The sequence below is a fragment of the Vulpes vulpes genome, chromosome X (genome assembly GCF_048418805.1).
Source record: "Vulpes vulpes isolate BD-2025 chromosome X, VulVul3, whole genome shotgun sequence".
In the NCBI taxonomy this organism is placed as follows: domain Eukaryota; kingdom Metazoa; phylum Chordata; class Mammalia; order Carnivora; family Canidae; genus Vulpes; species Vulpes vulpes.
Window position 1 is genome coordinate 81184055 of NC_132796.1, and position 27604 is coordinate 81211658.

General features: G+C 42.4%; 1 protein-coding gene across 2 annotated transcripts in view; it reads right to left on the reverse strand.

The window, feature by feature from the left end:
* Positions 1 to 27604, reverse strand: part of DCX (doublecortin) — a 117775-nt gene that overhangs the window by 23317 nt on the left and 66854 nt on the right. The window contains exons 4-5 of one of the 2 annotated variants that reach the window (XM_026014862.2): positions 12403 to 12505; positions 10567 to 10689 (exon numbers count right to left, since the gene is read on the reverse strand). In XM_026014862.2, coding sequence (XP_025870647.1) covers positions 10567 to 10689; positions 12403 to 12505 — 226 coding nt within the window. Of the gene's footprint in view, positions 1 to 10551; positions 10690 to 12402; positions 12506 to 27604 lie in introns of both variants that reach the window. The other variant, XM_026014861.2, reaches the window with a different exon arrangement.

Sequence of the window (27604 nt, forward strand, 5' to 3'; positions counted from 1 at the left end):
AGGATGCATGAGGGGAGACTTTGCCCCTTTGATTTGTCTGTCTTTCTCCTTCCCCTGCTCAGAACCATAGCCCTGTCTCACCATGGCCACCTTTTATTTCCTCAGAGTCCAAATCCTTTCCTTCCTTTCTTCTCATTTACAGGGCAGTGTTTTCCCTCTACAACAAGGTGCATCTAGGACTTCTCAGTCTCCTAGGCCATCTTATCAATCTTATCAATAAAAACCAAGATAATAATGATTGCTTATTTGGTGTCTGATAGGCCAGGCACTCTTTGTATGTACTCTCCTCTACCCCTGCAAAATAATAATAATAATAAAAAACATAGCTTCTTTTAGTTGTATTTTCATTTCCAATGAGGAAAGAGAGGCTCACTTTAGTTAGGGATGCAAAAGTCAGGATTTGAACACACATCTTTCTGATTCCAAAGTCTTTGTGTATTTCCGTTTGTTTTCAGTTTTTGCTATATCCCTCTTGCTTTTATAGGTGAATTGCTTCTGGGACTCCTTTGTATGACAACTTTCTTTTTAAAAATATTTTATTTAAATTCAATTTGCCAACATATAGTATAATACCCAGTTCTCATCCCATCATGTGCCCTCCTTAGTGCCTGTCACCCAGTTACCCCATCCCCTTGCCCTCCTCCCCTTCTGCCACCCTTTGTTTGTTTCCCAGAGTTTCATGGTTTGTTTTCCTCTCTAATTTTTCCCCACTCAGTTTCCTGCCTATGACAACTTTCTGCTGGAGGAAGAAAGGGGGGAGAAAAGTTGTGGAGAAAGGAGAAAGGAATAGGACAAGGTAGAAGTAGACGCCAGAGCTTCTGCCCATCTACTGGGTTTTTACTCGACTTATCTAGCTTAGATTAGAAAGTATCTAGCAAAAACCTTCTTTTATTCATCAAACAGACTGGGTATCATAGACAATGTCATGAAACAGTAAGAGCCAGAGCAGCCAGCATGGCATGTAACTTCCATCACACCACTGAGCTCTATGGGATGATGGTATCTGTGTTAGGTCTGTTACTCCAAACAGCTGCTGCCCCTCAGCTAGGCAGCACAATGGCCAAGCTTGGCTCAGGCATACAGCTTGTCTCACTCGCTTCTCTGAATCATTATGCCTGCCCTTGCCCCAGTTCTTGTCTTCAAATGCTTGGCTCTGTCAGAATAGAGCAGGACAAACCCAAACAAAAGATGGCTGGCAAGGTAACTAGGCTAACTTACCTATTTATAGCGATTTAAGTGTAGGGGGGGGAAGATGGGTTACCATGAATGAGGAACAAGATGGGTTGAGTCAGTGCCCAAAGGACAAGGAGACAGTCCAATTTTTGTCCAATTTTGACAGCCAAGGACAAAATATGGTCACCAGCCAAGCAGAGTTGATGCTGAGCTCCTAGACTATGGATTCCCTGGAAATTGGGATACAGTTTGTGTAAGGTGGATGTAAGTAGCCCCAGGTGTGGCAATTATAGAACTGGCTGGGCAGTGAGTTAGACAAGTCATTATACTTTATGGGTTCAAGTTTGGATGGCCAGAATGGCACAGAAAGGAAAGCGGGGGAGCTTGGCATCTGCTTTGTACCTAACCTTTGCCAAGAGACCAAATTGATAATGCTCATTCACTTAGCTCTGACTTTTCCTCTCACTCTAGTCCCAACATGGGAGCTCAACTCAAAATCAAGCCTGTTGGCTTTGGTTGGATGTCTATTTCAAAATATTGGTTGCTAAAAATAACCCCAGTCTAAAAAAAGGCCATGACAATAATTTGAGAGCCGTCTTAATAATTGCAGTTGTAGTTCTGTAATTGTTTTCAAACCATTTACCATATATGGATTCACATGATTCTCCTGATAACCCCAACAAATGATGGCCAGAAATTAGTGGCTTCCTTTTAATCACAAGAATATAGAGGTTCAGAGAGACTAGGACTTGCTTAAAGGGTATAAATTGCTTCTCCTCAATGGATGGTGACCTGCTGGATTTGTATATCATATGCCTCTCACCATGACCTTGTTCTCTGATTGGTTCTCTGTCTTGTCTTCTCTAATTCCCTAATGCCTTGCAGAGGGAGATCTCAATACATAATTCAGCCACTTCTTTATTTTTTCTCATATTGAGATGCTCAAAGTGTTCCTTCATTCCGATTCAAACATACCGTTTTCTCCCTATATATACAGGGAGTTTTTCTGGAAGGCCATCCAAGTAGAATCATGGTGGTTTCAACTTACTTCAGAACATGGCCAAGAGACGGAGCCTGTGGTTTTCACACACTCATTCCATAGAACCCCTGGGATGGGTGTCTGGACTGGTTTGACTAATTGTTTCTGCTTGGTGGAAAAGCTTGTGTCCCTCTCCCCAGACCCATCCGTTAGGGAAGCCACAACTGAGGGCACAGAATAGTTCTTCACTGCTCTGATCCTAGGGCTGGTTCCCAGGCCAAATTTAATCACAGGTTGTGAGATACTGTTGCTTCAAGAGTTGGAATGGGGATTTTAAATCTATTTCCATCAGACTCTTGGGGCAGCATGCAGCTTTGAATCTTCTAAATAAGGAGAGATATAAGAATTTGCAAAACAAATATGTACACGCATTCCTGCAATATTTTGACACAGATCAATGTCCCGCAAGAAGAGAACATCTGTAAGAAGGCTGCTGGAAGTGCCAGGATTATTTACTGCAACTTGATAATGCTGACAATATTTATTTCCTGTTGAAGGTGGTTTTACTGAGAACATGTTTCTGGCGGAGGGAGCCTGTTGTCAATGCTCACTCCTGGTTTCATGGGGTAGAAACTAGAAAAAACTGCACTGATTTTACACGTTTTGGAACCAGTCAAGGTTCTAAATTGTGGCTTAGCCTGGATGTGTGGCCTTGGGTGTCCCCTAGCTTCTGTAGGTTTCCATTGGACCATCTGTAACATTTAAAGGGACAGAATACATGTCTCAGTTGTTGTTTTGAGGATTACATGACAGACTATCCATAAAATCCTTAGCTAAGTGCCTTAGTACATAGAAAGGGCTTTGTAACAATATCTTTTTCTCTTAATATCCCCACTACTAGAAATGAAGGGATAGAAGGAGCTATGCAATATATAGGCACTGAGTTAGGAAACCCCTTCTAAAAGGGATGATTTTTCAATCTCTGGGTTGAGGACTTTCTTTGGCTACCATGACAGGCATTAGAGGACTGAAGTTTTCCGGAGTGAAGCCCCTTGCTTTTGGTTTCTGCATTTTATTGCTGTGCTTCTGAAAACATAGCCCTTGCACATGGCCCTCTGCACTTCTCTTTTTACTCTCTCAGCCATTACGATGGAGGTGGTTCCTGAATGCAATGTGAAGCCACTGAAGGTTCTGCAGCAGTGAGGTGGGGGGGTTGTTGGGAGGGGGAAACAATGGAAATGTGTTTTAGGATGAGAAATATGGTGGCACCACACCAGATGCATAGTGAGACCGAGATTTGAAACAGAGATGCTACTTCGGAGTCTATGGAGTAATCCTGGCATCAGGTGATAAGGGAAAGGAAGGGACTCTTATGTGAGTAACGTGGAGATGTTTCAAACAACAGCAGCATATAGTGGACTTGAAGGATTAAAGCATAGGAAGAATCAAAGATAACTCAAAGACAGGCTTGACCTGGGGAATAGAATAGAATTGATCCTATCGTCAGACAGGGAGCACGAGGAGGAAATGTTTTTGGTTTTTAGGCACATTGTATTTGGTACATTTAAGTAGGACTGTCTGATAGGCATTCATGGGATTAATATCCAAATGAAGGTTGGGCTGGAAATGTAGACTTAACAGCCACCTCCCTGTACCCTCATATGTTACATTCATCACCACCCCTGCTCTTTTGTTGATGCTTTTTGCCCCTGTAAGAAATAATCCATTTCCTTATTGATTGAAATATAACCCTCCTGCAAGCCTCAGTTTTTCCAAGAAGGCTTCCCTTAGCACTTACTGCCATTACTTAACTTAATGGGCACTTAATGGGCACTTAAACAAACCATTACTGTTCATTTCTATTGAGCACCATGGTGCAATGGTTAAATTGTGGACTATGGAGCCAGATTGCCTGGGTTCAAACCACAGCTCTGCCACTGATTAGCTGTGTGGTCTTGGCAGATCACTCAGCTTTCATATGCTCTAGTTTTTTCATCTGCAAAATGGGGGTAATTGTGCCTATCTCAGAAGGTTGTTGTAAAGATTAAATTGGTTTATACATATAAAATGGTAAGAACAGTTACTTGGCACATAATCAGAACTATGTATGTATTTGTAAGTAATTTGTTAAATATATATGCATGCTGGTTCCCCAATTCTGAGTGACAGGGAATTCATTTTTTCCTTTTCCCCATATCACCTGGAACTACTATGTATTGCACCAAAACTCTAGAGATAGAGATTTAATCGTATTTAAACACAAGTCCCAGACTACAGCAGGTTGACAGGACGACTATTACAGGGAGATGGGTCACCACCACCACATCCCATGCCCTGCAGGGTATTCAGTGACCCCAATTATATTGTTTGCTTCCACAATTTCCTAAGTGGTTCTCCAATAATGATGGAAATCTTGCCTTAGATGCAAGGTAGTTCTCCCACGGAAACTAGACATAAGCTATGGTTTTAGAATCAGAATGGAGGAAACATTTTCTCTTCCCATTGCTTTGCCAAGGGCATCACTTCCCCTTGAATGACAGTAAGGAAGCCGATGGAATGTCTAGGCACTGGAAATAGAGGTGCCTAATTCCTTATAGCTGTGTTTTATGGAGCACAAAGCAGAGGACACAGATGCCACTCCACTCCCCAGCCTCTCCACATCCCTTGCCTGGAGGTGAGGGAAGGTGGAAGGAAGCTGAGAAGCAAGGAAGCAAGGACCAACCAAATGGGACCTTTCTATTTACCACTCTGGGGCTTTTTCACATTTGCCTTAAGGACAGTGCAGGAATTGCCCGCCTGGAAGCTAGGACAGCGGGGCTCTGTCTCTTGGGTGCTAAATAGTTGCATGACATTGAGAAGACCACAGAATACTGAACCTCTTTCTATCTTAGTTCCCCAATCTAAAATTTAAAAAAAACTGGATGATTTTCCTTCCCCAATCTAGTTCATGGTGCTATCATGAGTGACAACTGAGGTGATGAATTTGGAAGTATTTGGCAAAGTGCAGAGCATTTCATCTATGTCCAAGACTGTTATCTTGAACTTCTCTTAGGGAGTTAAGTTACTGTGCTGGCTGCTACAGTACTCAGTAGCCACCAGTCACATGTTGCTTTTGAACATTTGAAGCATGGCGAGCCAGAATTGAGACGTGCTGTCATTGTAAGATACAACCCGATTTTAGAGAATGGAAAATATCTCCTTAGAATGTTACTTACATGGATTACATGTTGAAATGATAATATTTTGGATGTATTGAGTTGAGTCAAATATATTATCAAAACAGATTTCACCTGTTTCTTTGACCTTTTTAACTGTGGCTATTAGAAAATTTAAAATGATATACAAGGCTCACATTATATTTCTACTGGACAGAGCTGGTCCAGAGAGTCACACTCAGGAAGGGCAGAACAACCAGGTCTCTCCTTAGCCAACCCAAAGCAGCGTGATGGGTTGAGAAGTACTCCTGGATACAATTCTCCCATGAACACACACACCCCTTCCCCGCTGTGTTGTGTCCCTTGACCTCCCAGTACAAAGGCTGTATTTTTTGGTAGAGAATCCATTCTTCCTCCGGGCTTTGGGAACAGGGAAGATTTGACCTTCAGGACTAGGTAGCATAGGTTGGGGGAAGGAGGGTGGGGAATAGTGAGTTGCTACAACAATGACTTACTGAACAACAACGAACTAATTATCACATTACAATTCTCTCAGCCTACCAGGGTGGGTAATTAGCATCCTTGGACACTCTTTCAGAAAAAAAAGAAGAAGAAGAGAAAGAAGAAAGAAAGAAAGAAAGAAAGAAAGAAAGAAAGAAAGAAAGAAAGAAAGAGAAAAGATTCCTTCCCAGCAACTAGCTACTTTGTCCTTTTAATTCAATTGAATTCAATTCAATTGGGGGTAGTTGCAGCAAAGGAAAAGTTAACACGTTAATGGCTGAAATGGAAACAGCAAGAAACATGCTAGAAAGGTATTCCTGTAGCTCTGAGGCCAGGCTTACCTTTTTTTGCCCATCAAAATGGCAAGTCTTGGGTTAATCAAAATGGGGGCACTGGACAAGCTTTCTTCAAATGCCCCATAGGAGACCTGTGGCCTCAGATTTGATCTGCTTACCACAGTTCCCAGTCCTACTTTAAAGGCAGACATGGCTAATGGGACTTGGATTCTTTGAGTCCAGCAGCTCTGCCCAGCGAGAATGAGAGCTCCTTCTAGCAATAGTATACAGATAACTGAATCCTCCCTTAACTTACATTTAGGGCTTAGCAACAAACATTCCATTTGGGGCACTCTCAGTATTGGCAGGAGTGAGCACTGAACTCAAAGGGAATAAAGTATACCAACTTGGATTTATTCATGGGAAGAACAGAAAAAAAAAAGACAACTTAAGTACTAAGGAATCAAATTATGACGCAAATTACAGACCAGATAGCATCAATTTACTAAACCTCAAGGCAAACCAAACCCAGATATGAACTGAACCATGAATTGGATCAGATGTGTATATATATATATATATATATATATATATATATATATATATGGATGTCTAATTGACTAATTTCTCTTATTCATTCACTATTACCCTCCTCTGAAAGATTTGTTTTATTTCATAGCTTTAAATAAATATTTACTTTCTCCCAACTCCATTGCTCTGTTCTTTTTAAAAAATATTTGAAAACCTAGCAAACTTGCTCAAACCAGAATCAAACCTATATATTTTCTAATGAACTAGAACATCAAAACATTCCTTTAACTGACCTGAACTGAGCCAATGTTTCATTTGGTTTGAGTCCCTGCTGCAGAGGAACATTTTTGGCTGTCGTTTGCCTTCAAAGGAAGGTAGTTAAAATTCCCTGGAAATGGCCTATCTTTCTCAACCTCAAGTTACTCAGGTTGAATGAAAAAAAAAAAAAAAGGTGAATCCATCCCCCAAGTCCCAGATCCAAGACAGACTAACCCGGGATGGAAACAGGGTGGCACTGCTGTGTCCTAGAAACGAACAAAGAATTTCAGCCCCACTCTGAGAAACCTTATACTTGCTGATGCAAAATTATGCATTGTCTATAGCTCATCCTTCTGGTTATCCTATTCCAATTCTGTGAAAGCTATCGCACAGCTCTGTAAATTGGAAATAACTGATAATATTGGAAAATGATTTTTACCTGTAGACAAGCAACTTCTGTCTTAACCAAAATGGAAACCAAGTATTAGACAAGGTAAGAAACTTGCTCCAAGTAAAAAAGCCGGGAAGTGATATCACTAGGCCTTCCTACACAGATGCCTCTCTCTCCTCTTACATATCCTATCCCCTCCACTTCCCAGCTTGAAATGGTCCTAAGTGACATGGAAATGGGAAAAGGAAAATGTGTATGTCAAATCCAAACCTTACCTAAAGTACTGTTTTGCCTGAGATCAGCTTTGCCCCTGTGGAATGTTCACTAAGTGGATGCCCTGGGCATGGTTCTAAACTACCATGGAATGGACAAGGTTACATTACATAGATCCTTTTACACTTTGGGGCTGAAATCATGTGGAAGATCTAGACACATCATCTGCAATGAGCTCAAATGTTCTGGAAATTGCCATTAAGCCAGCTAGACTACAGTTTGGCTCCATTTATGTTCATGAACTATCTGAAATAAAGACCTAAATTCTCTCTACTGAGAATACCACTTTAGATTTCTTGCTGGTAGGGAGTAGAGGCTGTTTGTAGTTCCGGTATCTGCCAAGTAAAGTCCCCATTCCCTGGCTCAAATTGGTTACTCTTTTTACCTTGTGTGTGTGAATATAATCTTCATTCCTTGTCTTTAGCAAGGGAGTTCTGAAGGAGCAAAAGCAGATCTTACCTGCCTTTGCCTTCATAGGGATCTATTATAGCTCCTTTTAATTTGACAAATATTCATTGAGTCCTCATGTATTCCTTCTCTGTCTCTAGTATCTTAGAGTCAGTGAGGTGCATGGTTTCTTGAAGGGAAATTCTGTAGGTAGCATGCTGGTGATCAAGAATTTGACATATGTTTAAGCCATGTTTAATTACAGGTGGTTGTGTTCACATGTGTTGGATAACCCAACTGGATACAGTCTGCAGAGAATCTATTTACTTCAAGCTGCTGCTACCTCAGCATTTCACTAATAGGTTATGTGGTGGTTAAAACTAGGTCCACAAATTCTTGGAGGTGTAAAAATAGGTCCACCTCTCTTTAAGAGGTGAAGACTGATTCCTCTTTCCTTGAATGTGGGCTGGACTTAGTGACTGCTTCTAATGAATAGACTAAAACAGAAGTGACAGTATGTGGCTTCGGAAACTAGATCATGAAAGGCACTACAATTCTTGTTCATTCTCCTGAGTCACTGTCTGGGAGAAGATCGGGCCATCCTGAGAGTGGACTTTACAGTCCTGGTTGAACCTTTAGATGACTGTGGTCACAACCAACACTTTGACCTCAACTATGTGAGGGATCCTGCCATCAGAGAGCTAAGCAATCCAAAATTCCTAACCCACAGAAACAATAAAATAATGTTTGTTCTTTTAAGCCACTAAGTTTGGGGGTGATTTGTTTCATTGCAAGAGATAAATAATATAGATTAGAAATTCCAGAAATGGTCATTTCTGAAAATATGACTGGCTAAGCAGTTACTGCCAGACTTTATGAATCTTGATCAAGTATTTAGAGTCCTTTTTTTTTTTTTTTTTTTTGCAAGGCCTTGCCTGGAATTTGTACAAGTAATTTCGCTTTTCATCCAAGTGTTACAATCTAGGTATTCATAGAGTGAACAAAATAAATTGGCGTGGATAGATGTATGTGCTGTTTTGTACACTTCACCAAGATATCATCGGACACATGCACTTTTGTTCCTTTAGCAACTATTCCCTAAGTGCTAACTAAGTCTTTAGCACCATGCTAGGTGAAATAGGTGTTCTTACATGTCCGTTCACTCACAAACATTATTTGAGTATTGACTAGGACCCAGGCACTGTGCTCAGCACTGAGGATTCAAAATGAACATGACACCTTGCCCTTGAGGGGCCCAGTATTTAGTGGGAGAAGTAGACAGGTAAATACAGACTTTTTGACACAGTGTGGTGAATATTACCCCAGATACATGAAGAACATGCTATGATATTGCAGAGAATGGAACTATTTCTAGTTGAGGTACTGAAGGATGAATAGAAGTTTTCAAGCAGAGAAGAGTAGGCTGGAAGGACGGCATTCCAGGTGTAGGGAAATGGGATGTGCAAAGACATGGAAGTATGAAAAGCTCGAGCTGCTTCTTCACCATTTAGTTCCTTCTTCCCAAGAAAAAAAAATATGGCTGGTGATGTGCATGCTCCTGGCAGTGTGAGGCCAGCAGGACAAGCTGTTTTTCTAGGCCACAGGCATTTCAAAGCCAATAGGTTGCCTGAGCTGTCTCAAACTGAGGAAGAGATAAAGAGCATTTGTGCTCTCTGCCCCAAGGCTCCCAAACTCCCAGGCTAGAAGAATTCTCATGGAGATCCCTGAGCCTTGGGACAAATGGAATTCTACTGCACCATATGATTTCCTTACCATGAAGAACTCAAACTGTCTGTGCCTGGCTCTACTGAGCTTCTAAACTTGAACTTCTCTGGCCTTTTGCCTTTCAGATCACCGTCACTCAAACTGTGGGGGCAAGCTCCTGTGCCAGCTTAAGAACACAATGCTAGCCTTATCAAAAAAATTTGTGCTAGGAAAAAAGAGTCAGCTGAAGTAAATGTTTGCTTAGTGGCATAATTTGCATTTGGCACGAACTTCTAATCTTATCACAGACTGATAAATAGTTCATGGGTTGGCAGTGATCCACAGGTCACTTTTTTTTTGATCACTCACTATCCACTAATTAAATTAAATCCTGTGCGACAAATCTGTGCTTCCTTTCAGAACCTGGCCTATATATTTTGTTCTCATTGTGGGAATGATGCAAATATCTCATTTCTCTTTTTGTCTTGACTTCTAAAAGGTTCAAAGTCAAATTTGAATCTAAAGTGTATCAACTATGTTGACACTTTCGGGTGGCAATTTTCTTTTTACATTTTTGTTTTAGATTCTGGTTTTCTCCTTCAAATTTATGTTTGACTTGGTTATTTCCTTGTCTATGCCTTTGCTGGATAATGTTGAAGATGATGACTATGAAAACAAACATGACAATAAGCATTACAGCAAGCATGGCAAAGAGGCCAGATTTCTGGTCTGCATCCATCTGAGTAGACTTAGGGTCGTAGCTGTGTCTCCATGACTCCAAACAAGTTTGTTTAGTCTCTAAACTGATAGAACTGATATCATGGAGATACAGTGGTGTTCATGAGGAACTCATTCCCCAGCATGCAGAGGGTATTGGCCTCTGTAAATGAAGTCAGCGTGCACAGTTAGGAGAAGAGCACTCACCGTCTTGGTCGTTACCTGAGTCAGCTGGAGACTTGCTCCGGCGCATAGGGCCAGGACTCTTAGCTGAACTCTTCTGAGGAGTTGGAGATGCCTTTGGGCCAGCGGTGGCCGATGGGTTTCCCTTCATGACTCGGCATTCTGGTAGAAAAGAACAGACAGCTTAGTAAAGCCAAGGGAGAAACGAGCCTTGGCATATTACCAACTTCTAGAAACTGGGATAACCACCACAGGCCAAAGTACCTAACAGCTCGAGACTACAAGGTGGTCCTTGTTGTCTGTAAGAATGACGGCTCTGAGGGGGGAGGCATGGGAGAAACTTAACAAAAGTCATCTGGGCCAAGCCAGGTGTTTAAATCCCTGGATTATGGAAACAACAGAAGGAGTTGAAAAGCAGGTTGGGTGGGTTATTAAATAGTCAACTCGACCATTTGTGGATGACCCAGCCATGTCTCCAAATAGCACCTGTTGACATAATTAATTAATTTCCTCGGAGAAGAGATTGACAGTTCAGGGGCTGCAGCCACACAGATGAAACATCCATGAGTAATTTAAAGGAAGAAGAGGGAGCTACCATTTACTGTTCATTACAAGCCACGTATTGTAGTAGGACATATTAGGGGTGTCATGTCATTTTATAAATAGGCACTCCCGCCACTACCAGCACCACCACCATGCATTTATAGAGATCTCTTTTTGACTTTCAATGCACATTATCACAAATTCGTATGCTGGTTTAATGAATAAATAAGCCAGCAGTGACTCTGTTGCTCGGAGCTTATAGAAAGCTCTTGGGCATGTAGGGGAGTCTGCCAAATGTTTCTGCTACTTTCCTCAACCTCAGTCTGCTATGCTTGGGGCACCTTTTCTTTTTTTTTTTTTTAATTTTTTTTTATTATTTATTTATGATAGTCATACAGAGAGAGAGAGAGGCAGAGACACAGGCAGAGGGAGAAGCAGGCTCCATGCACCGAGAGCCCGACGTGGGATTGGATCCCGGGTCTCCAGGATCGCGCCCTGGGCCAAAGGCAGGCGCCAAACCGCTGCGCCACCCAGGGATCCCTGTTGAGCTATTTTATGGCCATTTGTCTCTTCTCCAAGTGAACACAGGAAAAAAAAATGCCACATCTTTCAGGGTCTTGTCACTTGAGTGGTTTGTAAAGTCTATATTAATACAACTTGGTTTGCTTTTCTCACACGTTGCCCCTTATATTTGGGAAAGATGTTTTGAATATGCATTCTCATCTGGATCATATCCTAACCTTGTTGCTGTATGAGCTAATTCACCATTAACTTCCACATGGAGCCTGGACTCAAGCAAAGGGAGGTGGGCAGATGTTCACCTCCTTCCTGAGATTAACAACCTCTGGAATCTTGAGTCACAAAGCATGGGGAATGGGGCAGCAAGCCAGAAAGTGGGAAGAGGGAAAAGATTTGACACTAAAAACACAGTGGAAAATCTTTCTAAAATGGAATCATCAACATGAGCCAAGTCACTGGAGGATGTTGACTAGAAAAAAAGTATATGTATAATATCCAAGTCTGACCAGAAACGTTCCTTCCCATAGTCTGATTGCACCCATCAGCCCATGTGACACAATATGTGGTTCAAGAAGTATGGTCACTATTGGGATAGACAGTAAGTTTTACTGAGTTTGGACGCTGGGAATCTGCAACATTCAATCAACCTTTCACTTAGTGACTGATGTAACCAAACACACAGGAAGAAGACTAACAATATTTGCCCTTGAGGGTCCATGCATGGATGTTCTCTGGGCCATATGACCCCATGGAAATCCTAAGGGATAGGAGGAGGGAGAACAAAGGAACAATAAATCCAGTGGTGGCGCTTACCATTTTCATCCAGAGAAAAGTCATCCTGAGCATAGCGAAATTTTTCAGGACCACAGGCAATAAACACATCATCATCTCCAAAGAAATCATGGAGACAGGTTACCTGCGGAGGAAGCAGAAACATTGGATTGACATGTGATTATCTTGTGACCATAAACTTCATATCATGTTGACAGGGGGAAAAGCTTCACATTTGGGCCATCACCTTTAGCCCCCAGGGATCTCTACTTTGCAAACTACCAGCCCCTTCACAGCCTTCACAGCCCCTGTGAATAAAGATACACTGGATGCCATTGTCTTTCCATGTTTCATGGGTGGTAGTCTTGTTTCCATTGCATTAAGAATAACTTCAAGACCATGGGTCCTGGGTGGCTCAGTCAATTAATCAGCCGATTTTGGGTTTCAGCTCAGGTCATGATCTCAGGGTCATGAGATTAAGTCCTGTCTTAGGACCCGTGCTGGGCATGGAGCCTGCTTAATATTCTCTCAACTTCTCCCTCTGTCTCTCCCCACTCACACTCTCTCCATTAGAAGAAGAAGAAGAAAGAAGAAGAAGAAGAAGAAGAAGAAGAAGAAGAAGAAGAAGAAGAAGAAGAAGAAGAAGAATAGCTTTAAGACCATGTCCAAAGGGAATGTTTCCACCTCTGAATAAAAGTTCACAAGCAGATGGCCCTGCAAATGTTACCTTTTCTCAGACCCTCAAAGACAGAGTGCTCCTAGCCCAAATCTGGGACCAATGGTGTAACCCAAGGCAGATAAGAAAGATCTAGAGCCTACAGTAGATAGACTCTGTGGCTACGCAAGATGTGGACGTTCCTCTCTTTATCTTCATGAGTTTTGAAAGAAGAGCACTGGTTCCTTACTGATTTGGATCCACAAAAATTGGACTTTTGCTAAAATGGACTAAGAACAGGGAAGTGACCCAGAATACCATTCCTCCCTCAAGAACAAGGTGGAAGCTGGGCAGAGGCTGGGGGGGGGGGGCTGTCCTGACCACTTAAAACTTAATCACGAGCAATGAGTCCCCATAGGCTTGAGGCTCTTCTCGTAAAGCCACATTCCCAGGATCCTTCCTGTCTTCTAGTGCCCTATGCATTGCTGCTTCTCCACAACAGAGAGATAGTCTTCCCAATCCGTTTTCTGCACAAAGAAATGAGGGTCCCTGGGAAAGTATGTTGCTCCCTGTAGTCTTCCCACTTCTCAGCCTCCTAATTACATCTGATAATTAGTCCAGCACACCAGGGAAATCCCAGGAGAAACCATAGAGTCAAAACATTCTTATCCCAATCCTTAGCTTGAAAGTGTTCAAAGCTTCTAATTGTTCTAAGCTACCCATTCAAGCTGCCAGACATGGCTTTCCAAAGGCACAGTGCTTGCAAACTAATAACAGCTTTCTGGGTACAGAGAGCAATATTTCACATTTGAAAAAATGTTTATATTAACAACATCATCCTCCACCCAGGGTCTATTCAATCCTCATCTGCCACAGCCAAGATGATTGCAAGATTTACACAAAGTGAGAGATGCTTAAAGATTATCCCTATTGTCTCAGCCTCCCAAGCATCCAGGAGATGCCAAGATAAGGGAGAGAGACTTGGAGGACTGCCAGGGTTGCTCCTATTAAGCCCCTTCTCTGCCCTGGGTCCTGACCTCATCAAATAGACCAACATCCCTCTTCAGCCCACTTGTCCCTTTCCCATTCATTCTGCAATCATGGAATAACAATTAGAGCTAGCACGAACTGAATGCTTATTCTGTGACAGGCACTCTGTTTAGTACTTCCAAATCTTTCATCTCATTTTGCTCCCACACCAAACTCTAGAGGTCTATATTATTATTATCACTGTTTCACAGACAAGGAAGCTGAGACCCAGAGACAATAAGTAAGTTACTAAGGTGGAAAGTAATGAAGCCAAACAAAGGCAGATCTGACTCCAAAGCCCATGCTTTAGGCCATTCAGCAATACAAAGCACTCATGCATAGTTCAGGCACTGGGGAGATGGAGATGTGTAAGACTCAGTCCATGACTTCATGGACTCACAATCTGATGGAGTGAAGATACTCAACATAGTGTTGTGAATGCTAGGATGTAGCATTTCAGTGTAGTGTCATGAATGCTGGGATAGGAGTTATCTGTAGGTGCCATGGGGTATTCTTAGTATCAAATCCTTAGTATCCCTCAAATTCTTAGTCTCAAATGACATAGTCACTGGCTGGCATTGTTAGTACAATGAGCATCCTGCATATCGTCCTAGTAGTGAATCCAATGACAGGCCACATGACCCTGCACCCTGCTGCAGTCTCCAACTGATGTCTTGGACCTTGGCTCAAGAAAACCTGGAACCCTTAACTCTGATACGTTATGTGTCTCTAAATTGTTTACCCCCTGGCACCTCCGTGGCCCTGAAGATCTCTGCCAAATCCTCATGTTCAAGGTTGGCCCTGGCCCTGGCCCTGGCCCTGACTTTAGTTTTGGTCATGGGCTTAGCTAAGCCTCATCCTTGGGTGTTCCTCTGGTAGTGGCCTCTAGGTTATAGCACTTTGTTTCAAGACCTGCCTGTATTCTCATGAGTATTCACCTCATCCTTCCCAGTAGAGCACAGGCTTCCTGAATGTAACAACCAAGTTTATCCCTTTCTCTGTATCTCCCCATGGCTCCTGGTAGAGTGCTTATCACATGGTGAGAATTGAGTGAGGGCTGTTTTTGCCTCAACCAAATGTAAAGAAAATAAGAAGGAGGCTTTGTAAGGACAAAGGCAGAAAAGTTGGAACAAAAAAGAAATTAATTTTGGCAGACAATAGGAACTAGCATTGAAAGGTTTTGAAAGGTAACACAAATACACAAATTTAAGAATAAGAAAGGAATAATGATTATGCATTCAGAAGTTCTTCTTTGCATAAAAATGCTAATTAGTTTGAAAATTTAGATGAAATGAATGATTTTAAATGAAAATGTAAATAATGAGATTGGTTCAAAAAGAACTAGAAAATCTCAACCAACTACTGGCCATGAAAAGAATTTAGCAAACACTTCAAACATCAACCCGGCCCCCAGAAAGCACCAGAACATTCATTTTGGAGGTGCTTGTGGAAATTGCTTCCCAAGAAGAAAAACCAAAAGCTCTAAAGCAGTCATTGCAGTGACACACCATGAGATCCTATTGTAGGCCAACAAAGCCCTCACAGATTGCTCTGGGGGTTGCTGTTACAATGACCCACCCTCCTCCAACCCCAAGCCTTTTTGCCCCCACCCAGGCTTTGGGAAAAGCCTTTGGATAACCCCTCCTTTGGAGAGCTTCTAAGAAAGGCAAAGCCCCCTATGCTTCTGACAAACTCACAATGGTGTGGCTGGCTTCGAAAACATTCATTTTGCAATCCAGCTGTTCCGCATCAGGTTTCTTGAATGATCCCTCCCTACATTTTACTGGCTCCCAAACGTAGACAAGTTCACACTGTGCATGTGAATACCCAGCTTTCCCAAAGGCCTCGGATACTGAGACACAACAGCCCTCCCTACCTTTGTTACAAAGTTGGGGAAATAGAAGGCTCTCCCGTCTTAAATATGAGGAACCCAATACAGACAATCAAAATGGCCCAAGATTATACACAGATGGCTCATGGCAGAGTAGAGACTAGCATTCAGGTGTTCTAATTCAATTCAAGGCAAAGCAATTCAATTGCCTGAGAGAACATGCTTTTCCTAAAGCCCTGATGTCAAAGGCTTGCAGATAGCCTAAAATGGGAGAGACCTCCTTTGTCCTAATCAATGCCTGATATTCATTAGAATATTTCACTAGCTTGTAAAGAGAAAGTAAAAAAAAAAAAAGAAAGAAAGAAAAGAAAAGAGAGAGTATCTGTATGGATCATATTTTGAATCTATGGACAACAAGATTCCTATTCACCACTGTAACTGGCAACTGAGTATGTGGTAGAGAAGGAGGACAGGAAGAAGAAGGAAGGGAGGAGGAGAAAAAGAAGAAAGAAGAAAAGAAGGAGAGAATGAAGTGTAAGAAATAATTTCCAAATAAAACTCACACTCACATCTGCTTTTTAAAATTCCATGGGGATAACTGCAACAGAAAGTCCTCCTTAGGGCAGCCCTGGTGGTGCAGCGGTTTAGCACTGCCTGCAGCCTGGGGTGTGATCCTGGAGACCTGGGATCGAGTCCCACATCGGGCTTCCTGCATGGAGCCTGCTTCTTCCTCTGCCTGTGTCTCTGCCTTTCTCTCTCTGAATAAATAAATAAATCTTTAAAAAAAAAAAAAAGTCCTCCTTAGCTTAGGTGGCAAATGCATAATTTTGCAACTGAGTTTTTTAGATAAAATTTCCATCATTAGGTGGCAACAGAAGTGGTAAATATAATAATCATTATGATACCACTTACAGGGTCTTGCTGACATCAGCTTTTATATAAGTCACACGTGGGTCTTTAAGTCAGGGACAAGAACACAAAAGCATGATGCCTGTCTTTGTAATTAATCAACTGCCAGCACAAAATCAATAAAATAAACTCATATTAGCATTGAACCACTAACTCAATTTTCTTCCTTAAAAAAATATTAGCTGAGAATGACAAATTCACTTTGTGGCTTTATTTAAGCTTGTTTAGACTCTCCACATGTCCAGATGCTGGCAGTTAGGTCTTAAAGATTTATTTATTTATTTTGAGAGAGAGAGGGATGGGGGAGGAGCAGAAGGAGAGAGAGAAAACTCAAGCAGACTCCCCACTGAGCATGATGCCCAACGCAGGGCTCGACCTGAGACCCTGAGATCATGACCTGAGCCGAAACCAAGAGTCTGACACTTTAACCCACTGAACCACCTAGGCATCCCTGGAAGTTGGCTCTTATAGAGTAGTATCTACATTTCATGATCTAAGTATTCAGCAAGAAATGTTATCTCAGGAAGTAAGGTCTTCTGTATGTATGAGACCCATGTGCAACATGCAAAATATTTTCACTGAAAGTTCAATTCCACTAATATTCCTTCATGAAAGCATTTACTGCAGCAAAGGATCTCTGTGAGAGATACACACATGTACCATAAAAGGCCTCTGCCTTCCAAGTTGCCAGCATAATCAAGTCAGAACCACACAAATAATTGGAATATGAGGCCAACTGTTGTTAGCACTATTACAAAGACAAGAAGAGCAAGGCGAGGACAGAAGACAAAGAGAACAATTCTGATCATGAGAAGCAGGAAGAGAACGTGAGAGTGGAGGAAATGCTAAAGAATCTGAGTCTTGAAGGATGTGTGGGATACAGGTGGATGGAGATGGCCAGTATATTCCAGGTAACTGAGGAAAGGCAGGAACGTGTCTTTTCTTATGAGCCCTAGAAAAAAGGACTGGCATCTTACTGACTACGGTCCCAGAAATTCTCACTCTCCAAAGTGCAATTGCCGGGACCCATCTACCAGCCTTGCAAACAAAGCATACAGTTGCCTACTGGTGAAATGCAGGGTAAAGAGAAGGACAGATGGCATCTATGGGAAGAGGTGTGGCCCTGGTGGTGAAGAAGAGGGAATCCTGTGGGAAGTAAGACAAACCACACCGATTTTCCGATCTTGCCAATGGTATGCCCAGTGCATAGAGCATGGCTGGAAAGCTTTGCAAAATGAGTTAATGAAAGATTCAGTAAACATTATGGATACAGCATTTTCTAAAAGTTACCACCATTCTTATTCTGGAACATTTCCTGCCGGTAGCCCTGGTTGGGCTCCAGAGGTTGGCACAAGGTTGGCTTGGTGAGCTGAGACATTGTTTTTGAGACAGCCCTAGCTAACTTATCAACGTTTTTGTAGTTATCTTGAAGTCTTACTTGCAGTTTCTCATGACATTTTTACCTGGGCAAACAGCTCCTTGGTTCTGTAGGACCTCTATTGGCACAGATATGTTTATTCAATGTCTTGAACTTCCATAAAATTTCTGGTGACAAAATAGTGCCACTGGCATTTGTAAAGTATTTTTTACTGTTTTCAAAGTACCTTCACATTTATGGTATCTTAAGTTCTCTTCCACACCTCCAGTTCTTTCCTCAACCCAATCCAATCAAGCTTCCATCCCCCTCGCCTCACCAAGGCTGCTCTTGTCAAGGTCAACAATGACTTCCATGTTATCAAATCCCATGGTTACATCTCTGGATTCATCTTAACCTCCTGGCAACACCGGATGTAAGCTGAGCAAGTCCTCACCCTTAAATACCTGCCCCTCTTAGCATCTGGGATCCCACAGCCTTCATGTTTTCTCCTACCTCAACCACCTTTGCTAGATTCTCTGTTTCTTCCAGACCACTCCATTTTAGAAAGCCCCAGTGCTTAGGTCTCAGATCTCCTCTCTTCTTCATTTCCACTTATTTACTAGGTAATCATGTCCAGCCCCAAGGCCTTACATACTATCTATATACCAATGGCTCATACATGAATAACTCTAGGCCCCTCTTATCACTGAACTTGAGACTCATATATTCGACTGCCTGCTTGATAGCTCTGCTTAACCAAGATGGAGGGATGGGGATCCCAGATTTAAGTATATCCAGGATTAAACTCTTATTTCTCCTCCTCCTCTCTAAATGGTAGGTACCACAATTCCTCCAGTTGCCTAAACCAGAAACTTGGAAGTTATTTGTTAACTAGTGGTCATATTTTCTGCTCCCTGTTGTCACGTCCTAGTCCAAGATCTAGTACAGGAACCTCATAACCAGTCTCTTGGCAGTACACCCCCACCACTTCCTACCTATAACACTTGTACTGCTCCCCATACCCTGGCCAAGGCAGTATTTTAAAATTTTAATCAGGCATATCACTCCTCTGCTTAAAATCCTTCAGCCTGACCATCACAGATAGAATAAACCCCAAACTTTTGACCTGGGCTATACAGTATCTATCTATATCTATCTATCTATCTATCTATCTATCTATCTATCTATCTATCTATAAAAGATTTCATTTATTTATTCATGAGAGACACAGAGAGAGGCAGAGACACAGGCAGAGGGAGAAGCAGGCTCCCTGCAGGGATCCCGATATGTAACTCGATCCCAGGACCCCGGGGATCACGACCAGAGCCAAAGGCAGATGCCCAATCGCTGAGCCACCTAGGTGCCCCTCAACCTTTTATACCACACATGCTTACCGGCTCCAGTCAGACCAGCTGCTTTCTGCCACTCAAACACATCAAGACCTTTCCTGCTTCTGGGCCTTCCTCTGGAAGTTTTCTCTACCCGGAGGGTGGAATATCTTCCCAGATGTTCACAGGGCTAGCTGCCTCTGGACAATCATATCTAAAGAATCACATATTTTAGTCCTGTGACCCTCATCTTACAGGCTGTTGTTTCTTAGACTCTTAGTTCATTTATTTCACCCCCACAAATTAGCCATTATTGTCTTAATGACTACACAGTTAATATTGTTCTGATTTAGCTACATATCTACCAGTTCATTTGCTCACCATTCCTTGTTACACCTTAGATCTTTCTCCCCTGGGGTCATTTTTGAATTAGGCACTTGTTAGACCTTCCTATTCTGTATTTTGTGCCTCAACCTCACCTTTGTATTTTCCACCTTCTTATCTCTTGGTGCTCCATTATGGGAAAAAAAAAAAAAAAAAAACTTCAGATCTGCCAGTTCACTTTTTCTCTCTTCAGATGTGTTTAATTTGTTGTTTGGCCCACTCACTGAATTCTATTTCATTTCTCCCCAAAATTTGCCTGGTCATAGCTGATAAACTCTTTGTCTTATCCCATTTGGATTACATGTTTTGTTTCTCGAAACAATCCATCTGGATTTGTTCTATGTCCTGTATCTGATTAATTCTAGGATCTGAAGTCCTTTGGGAATCCAAATCTATTGTTTGTGCTAACTCTCTCTTGCAGTGGCTTGTTTTCTTGTATGTTTGATACTTTTTTTTTTTTTAATTGTGAGCTCCTATTCAGTGGAACCAAGTCTTGGGAAATCCTGAGGGGGATCTAGGTTGGGGAATGCTTTCCTCCAAAAAAAAGAGACTTGGATTTGCTTCTGCCAGGTGCCAGGAGGCACTAACAATATGGGGCCACCTTTTCTCAACTGTGCATTCCCTGGGGACATGAAGAGGAGAGATTTGAACTCCAGGCCAGTGTCAGAATGAATGTTGCAAACTCTCAAGGCAAGGCTCGCAGCAGCAGCCAGGCAGCAGAATGAGCAGTGTTCTGGCTTATTCTGTTTCCCACCTGGAGCCATGCAAAGATAGACAAGTTTCCAGGTATGTTTCCAATGTGTCTCCTCTTCAGGATCTTGGCCCCTAATGTCAAGACTGCAGGTTCAGGTCCCTCGCTCTTCAAAGACCTTGCACACCCCACATTTCCATGAATATCCAAAGTGCTGGGCTCCACTTATGGGGGTTTGCCTCCAGGGAAGCCCATGTTTTCCCATAATGCCTGTGGGTTCCTGGCGCCTCTCCTGCTTTTCTTTTCTGCAAACTTACTAAAGCATTTAAAGATGTTTGCCACGGGTTCCTCAAAAAGCTAAGTGTAGATTTGCCATATAATTGGGTTCCTGGACCCAATTTCAATGTGTGGGGCTGGAGGTAGAGGTGGGATTCCTCTGCACTTCCAATAAGCAATGCTCCGACACCTGCAGGGTTCTAACACTATCAAGAGGTAAGGTCAGAACCAACAGGCTAAGGGTTCAGTCCTCAAAGATCCCCGCCACTCACCCTCACCTTCCACACCAGATGCAAGTCTCAAGTGCAGGTAGTTACCTGTGCTTCTGATTGACTGACTATAAATCAGAGGTTAAATTTCCTCAAATTTTGGTAAATATGGCAAACTTGCTTGGGGTCCTTTAATGTTGGCGGACAAGTAAGGGGACCCTTTGACCCTCCTAACCATTGGTAGTACTGCATTAAAATCTCTGTTTTGGGGTGCCTGGGTGGCTCACTCGGTTAAGCATCTGCCTTCCACTCAGGTCGTGATTCTAGGGTTCTTGGATGGAGCCCCATGTCAGGCTCAGCAGGGAGCCTGCTTCTCCCTCTCGCTCTGCGCCCACTTGTGCTCTCTCTCTCTCTCTCTCATTCTCTATCTCAAATAAATAAATAAATAAATAAATAAATAAATAAATAAATAATAAATTCTTAAAAAAAAGAAAGCCTTTGTTTTAACCATATGCCATTTTATTCATCCCACTTTTTAATAACCATCAAAAGATTTCCACCCTGCAGGATGAGTCCTATGACTCTTTCCTTTCTCTTTTTGTTTCTATCAATATTTGCTTTGCTCACCTTATTTCTCAGGATAGCAGTCCCCCTTTATCCACAGGATCCATTCAAAGACCCCCCAGGGGATGCCTGAAACTACAGATAGTACCAAGCCCTATATATACTATGTTTTTCCTATAAATACATACCTGGTATAAAGTTTAACTTATAAATTAGGCACAGTATGAAATTAACAACCATAACTAATGATAAAATAAAACAATTATAGTAAGATACTGTAATAAAAGTTACATGAATATGGTCTTTCTCTCAAAATACCTTGTGCTGTACTCACCTTCCTTTTGAAATGATAAAATGCCTACATGTTGAGATGAAGTGAGGTCAGTGATGTAGGCATTATGATGTGGCATTAGGCTACTGTTGAGCTTGTAATGATACAACAGACAGTGGATAACTGAAACCATGGCTACAGGGTGGGGAGGGAGGGTAAGCAACTGCTGTAACCATTTCAAAATTTCCACCTTGGTGGAAAGAGTCCCTTGACTCTCCCCTTGGCCACTCTCCATTCCCTTGTTAATGAATCTAATGTATTAATTAGTATCTGTAAGACCCCCCAAAGGGAGGTTTAGATAACACTTTTGCTAAGGCTTCCCAGATTGTTTTTTGGTTTTGCAGCAATAAGGTTATATGGGGTAGATATACCCCAGATAAAAGGGGTCCCCTTAACTACAGCATTTACCATGACGTGGGTAATGGGTATATTCAGCAAGTGAATATCCTGATCATCATAAAGCTGGTCCCACATGGCATATATACAAAGCATATCAGCTGCTTCATGCTGTGATTGTTCCACAGTGAGCTGAGGGGCCCACATCGACCCAAACATGCTCTTGCACTCAGAAGCATTCCACACCTAGAGACACAGCTCCTAAATTCGTTGCTCTCATAATCCATTTCAGTAAAAGCGCCCCAGGAAGCTGATGATACCGATCCATGGAATGAAATAATCCCTTCCCACTATATTCCCTGGTTTCAGTAGTTTCTTGGTTTTGCCCTTCCCCCATGTAGACTACCTTCTTGGTGACCAGAGGTCTCACAGGGGCTTTCCGTTGTCCTTGCACAATTTTTACCTTGCAGGGGTGGGAGCAGCTTTGAGGCTAGTGGCCCAAGCTCCAATTCACTGAAATCTGCATTTGGTCTAGCATCAAGGTCTGACGCACTATTGTCTTTTACTTTTAGTTTATCTGTTATAGATAATGGTAACCAAGGGTCTGAATACTCTGCCTTTCTCTTATTAGCGTGCACTTCCATATGCATCAGTGAACCATTCCCCAGGGGTTGGAAAAACCTTTACTTTCCACTGGTAACTTTCACCCCAAGTATGGAATTACAGTGCAGCTACTGCTTCAGACCTTCAGACTGTGTGGCCACCCAAGAATTAAAGGCTAATCATCTACTCCTTTACCAACCCTTATCTTCCCAAACCATATGTTTCCATGAGCCAGGTCCCTTCTAACAAATCCCACGTCACTAACACCAACTACAGAATTCTGGTTACCAATTCCGATGTATGGGTACGGGTATATGCTGGGGGGTTCCCCACACCAACAAGCAGTTCTCAGCCATCAGAAGGGTGCCTGCAATTCAGCTCCCTCCTGACACTATCTACCCAGAATAGCATCAGTTCTTATAGGTTAAGGGCTCAGTCCCACAAGACTACCCCCATTCTGGCACTTCAGATGCTACTTCTGACCAATGCATTGGCTAGAAATCAGAGCTTCCCACGACCCCCTCCTTGGGTTTGATTAATTTGCTAGAGTGGCTCACAGAAATCAGGAAACCAGTTTACTCACTATATTACTGGTTTATGATCAAAGGATATAACTCAGAAACAGCCAGATGGAAGAGATGCATAGGGTATGGGGAAAGGATACTAAACATCTGAGCCTTCTGAGTGTGCGGTTCTGCCTACATCTCCATGTATTCACCAACTGAGAAGCTCTCTGAACACTCTGTTTGGGTTTTAACAGAGGCTTCTTTACTTAGGCATGATTGATTATATCATTGGCTATTGGTGATCCATTCAATATGCAGCCCCTTTTCCCTCTCCAGAAGTCTGGGGGCAGGACTAATTACCTGGTTGATTTTCTTGGCAACCAGCCCTCTCCTTAGGCAGTTTCCAAACGTCTCTTCATTAACATAACAAAAGATACCTCTGTCACTCATCCCTTAGGCTATATCCCAATGGTTTTAGAAGCGCTTTGACAGAAATAGGACAAAGACCAAATATAAATATTTCTTATAAATGACAGTATCACACCATAAGACCCAGCACATCCACGTCCAGGTATATACAAAAAAGAATTGAAAGCAGTGACTCAAATAGGTCCTTGTATGCAATGTTCATTAGAGCATTATTTACAATAGCCCAAATCCAAGTGTCCATCTACAGACTGATGGGTAAACAAAATACATACAAAGGAATCACACTGTACTCATACAATCCAACCACAAAAGAAATGCAGCTCTGATACATGCAGCCTGGGCCTTGGAAACATTATGCCAAGTGAAATAAACCAGACACAAAAGGACAAATACTGTATGATTCTACTTATACGAAATATCCAGAACAGACAAAATCATTGAGACGCAAAGTAGATTAGAGGTTCCCAGAGGCTAGGGGAAAGGTGGATTGGGCAGTTATTACTTAATACTTACATAATTTCTGTCTAGGGTGACAAAAAAGTTCTTGAACTACATAGTAGTGATTGTTGAACAGCATTGTGAGTGCAATTCATTGCACCAAATTGCACACATAAAATGGTTAAAATGACAAATCTTTCTAATATATATTTTACCACAATTAAAACCCTTAAATAATGTAATATATCAAAAACAATCATTGAATTATAGATTTTCAATGTATATGAATTATATATCAACAGAGTGGCTTAAAAAAGAAAAAATATAAAATAATTTGTTGCAATTTAATCAGGATTTAGTTGTATTGTAGCAGGGAGGCTTTTTAGGATACTTAGTCTGCCATACTGCAGAGGCAGAAGTCAACTTTCATCTTTTCAGAGAAGGCTTCCTTATCTCCTGATCTCAACTAGAACCACCACCACCACCACCACAGAAGCTCCAAAACAACAGAGCCCCCATCTATCTTGTCCACTGAATCCAAGTGTAAAAAAAGTCAAACAGTTAAAAAAAATAGTATCATCCAGAATAGCAAGAGTCTAAGGATCTTTAAAATTACATTTTATTTTTATTTTTTTTTAAATTTTTTATTTATTTATGATAGTCACACAGAGAGAGAGAGAGAGGCAGAGACCTAGGCAGAGGGAGAAGCAGGCTCCATGCATGGGGAGCCCGACGTGGGATTCGATCCCGGGTCTCCAGGATCGTGCCCTGGGCCAAAGGCAGGCGCCAAACCGCTGCGCCACCCAGGGATCCCCTAAAATTACATTTTAGTTTCATAATTAAGAATATTACAGTATGACAAGGTTATTCTAGCTCACTAGTGATCATTGTCCTCTACACCGCATTTTAGACAAAGTCATAAAAGATGAAGATTGACCGGTTTACTGAGTTCTGGATCTATTTGCTTTCTAGTTATTTGTATAAAACAATGAGATATCAAGCTGCTCCCCCACTGAAGACCATTTCTTAAGCACCTTAGCTGCCCTACAGGTTTTGTCTTATCTCTTTCTCCATCAAAGCATCCACTCCTTGAAGGCACCGACCATGTCTCTAATTTCCTTCGTCTTGCCTCAAGTTGCTTAGGTTAGCATGTGACCCATTCCGAGGGCCTTAGGAAACAGTGTTGACTGGCTGCTTATGATGGGAGAGATTGATATTCTGTTCCCACTATCTTGTGCCACCCTCTGGGAGTTCTATGCCCCTGTGCAATCTGCTCTACCGATTTCTATGGCAAGTCACAGCAAGGCTGACTCTCTGGGATCCTCCAGCACTAGACCTGACTGGGCTTTTCTTTTTCCTTGCCTGGTGAAGAGTGACTGGTCCTCAGAAGCTCTTCTCACAGGTCTCTGGGATGTAAAGTAGCATATGAACCTTCAGGAACAGGTTGGGTTTCTGTCAACGGATGTCTCACAGCCAACAGGGACTCTCCTTCCACCTTCATTCAGGAATTTCCTCCACAAAACTGAAATCCAGGTTCTCAGATCTCAGCTGGGCTATCAGCCCTCCAAATTATTCTTTCTGCCTTTACCACAGTTTATCTCTGAATGGCCAAAGCTCATAATGACCCTTTGTTGTTTGGCATTTGTCAAGTGATCTCACCTCCTACCTCCTTTGGGTCATTAGCTGCATTTCTTTTTAAATGAATGAAGCATGAAAGCCCATCCAGGTTAAGTGACTTGTGCAAGACTGCAATGCCAGTAGTCAGTTACAGAGCTGATACCAGAACTCAAGACTCCTTTCCCTCTTACACACTGGATACCTACATTACACGGCCAAGGCACTTACTTCATAGGTGGGGAGACCTGCATGAGGAAATCTAGTAGGGCACTCTGGGTAGTATGAAACTACGTGTGCCCTGGGCAAGAAGAGCAGGGAAGGGGAGACGGGAAGGAGCAAGCTTTTCTACCCTATTTTACCAGAAGCTGGTTGTGATTTAATAACCTGAGCTAGGCAGTGCCAGCTCCCCTGGAAGCCTGGCAACTCCTCAATGCTCAAGGGTGTTTTTTCCTTAGCTTTTCTTTGCCATTTTCCAAGAGTCTCTGTGTCAGCTCCCACTGGGGGCCTCATGGGGATGAGAACAGCTGCAGAGGCGCTGGAGTTGGGCTGCTGAGTCCATGCCCAGGACCGACACCTGCCCTTCCACGGGGCCCTGGGGACAAGTTGGCTCAGAGAACCTGGGACGAGACAGAACTCCATTCATCAGAGAGAACTGGGGTGGAAAAACCATGCTTGATCCCTTGGCACCACTAAGCTCTAAGGTTGGCCCTGAGCCCCACACAACTCCAGATTCTGTTGAGCGGGGTCAATTAAAATAAGAGAGTGTATTTGTAGGGCCCATTGCAGTTATCAGTTGCATTTAATGAGTTATCTGGTGTCTACTATGCACAAAGTATAGTGGAAAAACAAATTTGGAATTCAGTAGAGGAAGGAAGGGTTTGTTTCGAAAAGGAAGTTAATGTCTTCCTAGATACTGGGTTAAATCCTGCTATTGACTCCCTGTGGAATCAGATAAGCTGCTTCCTCCCTGGGCCTCAGTTTCCCCTGTTGTAAGGTGAGGGTGCTGGTCTGGAGCCTTTGGAGGTCTGTGTCTTTTTTGTGTCATGAGCCCTTTTGAGGATTTGATGAAAGCTATGGATCTTCTTCTCAGAGCAATGCATATCTGTAGATAGATAGCCAATTTTTCATATAATTTCAGGGCTTAAATATTTCTCTGAAGCCCATCTATAGATCCTAAGTTAAGAACCTTTGGACTAGTTGATTTGCAAGGTCTCTCCTAGCTCTGACACTCTATGAAACATTCCAAGTTGGACACAGTTAATGAGCAGAGACACCAGGGCCAGAATGCTGGCAGCTGTGGTGGAATCCCAGAGGCTTAACTGTACCCCCCTTCCCAGGCTTCCTGAGACTCTAGTCCAAGGGAAGCAAAAGGATGTAAGCTCATTCTCTGCAAACTGAGTCCAAGGGAAGCAAAGGGGTGCAAATGGATTTACAGCAAACCAGAGACTGGAGTGTGCATCAGACGCTTGCCTCCCAGGAGGCTGGAATTTAGCAAGGATATGACCTTTGTGGGAGAGAGTAGGCACAAGAGTCCTGGCTTCTAAATGTGCCTCGATGGTTGGTTGGGGGAAAGGACAAAGAGCATTGACTACCCAATTGGTAAGGAACATACAGCTCAATTACAGATGTTCTGAGCTGGTGACTTAGGAGCTGATTCTCAACATAGCTGCACAGAATGATAATGAACATAAACTTACTGCATTTCTTATGTAATGCCCCTCCTTCGTAAGGCTATATTTTAGTACCAAAAA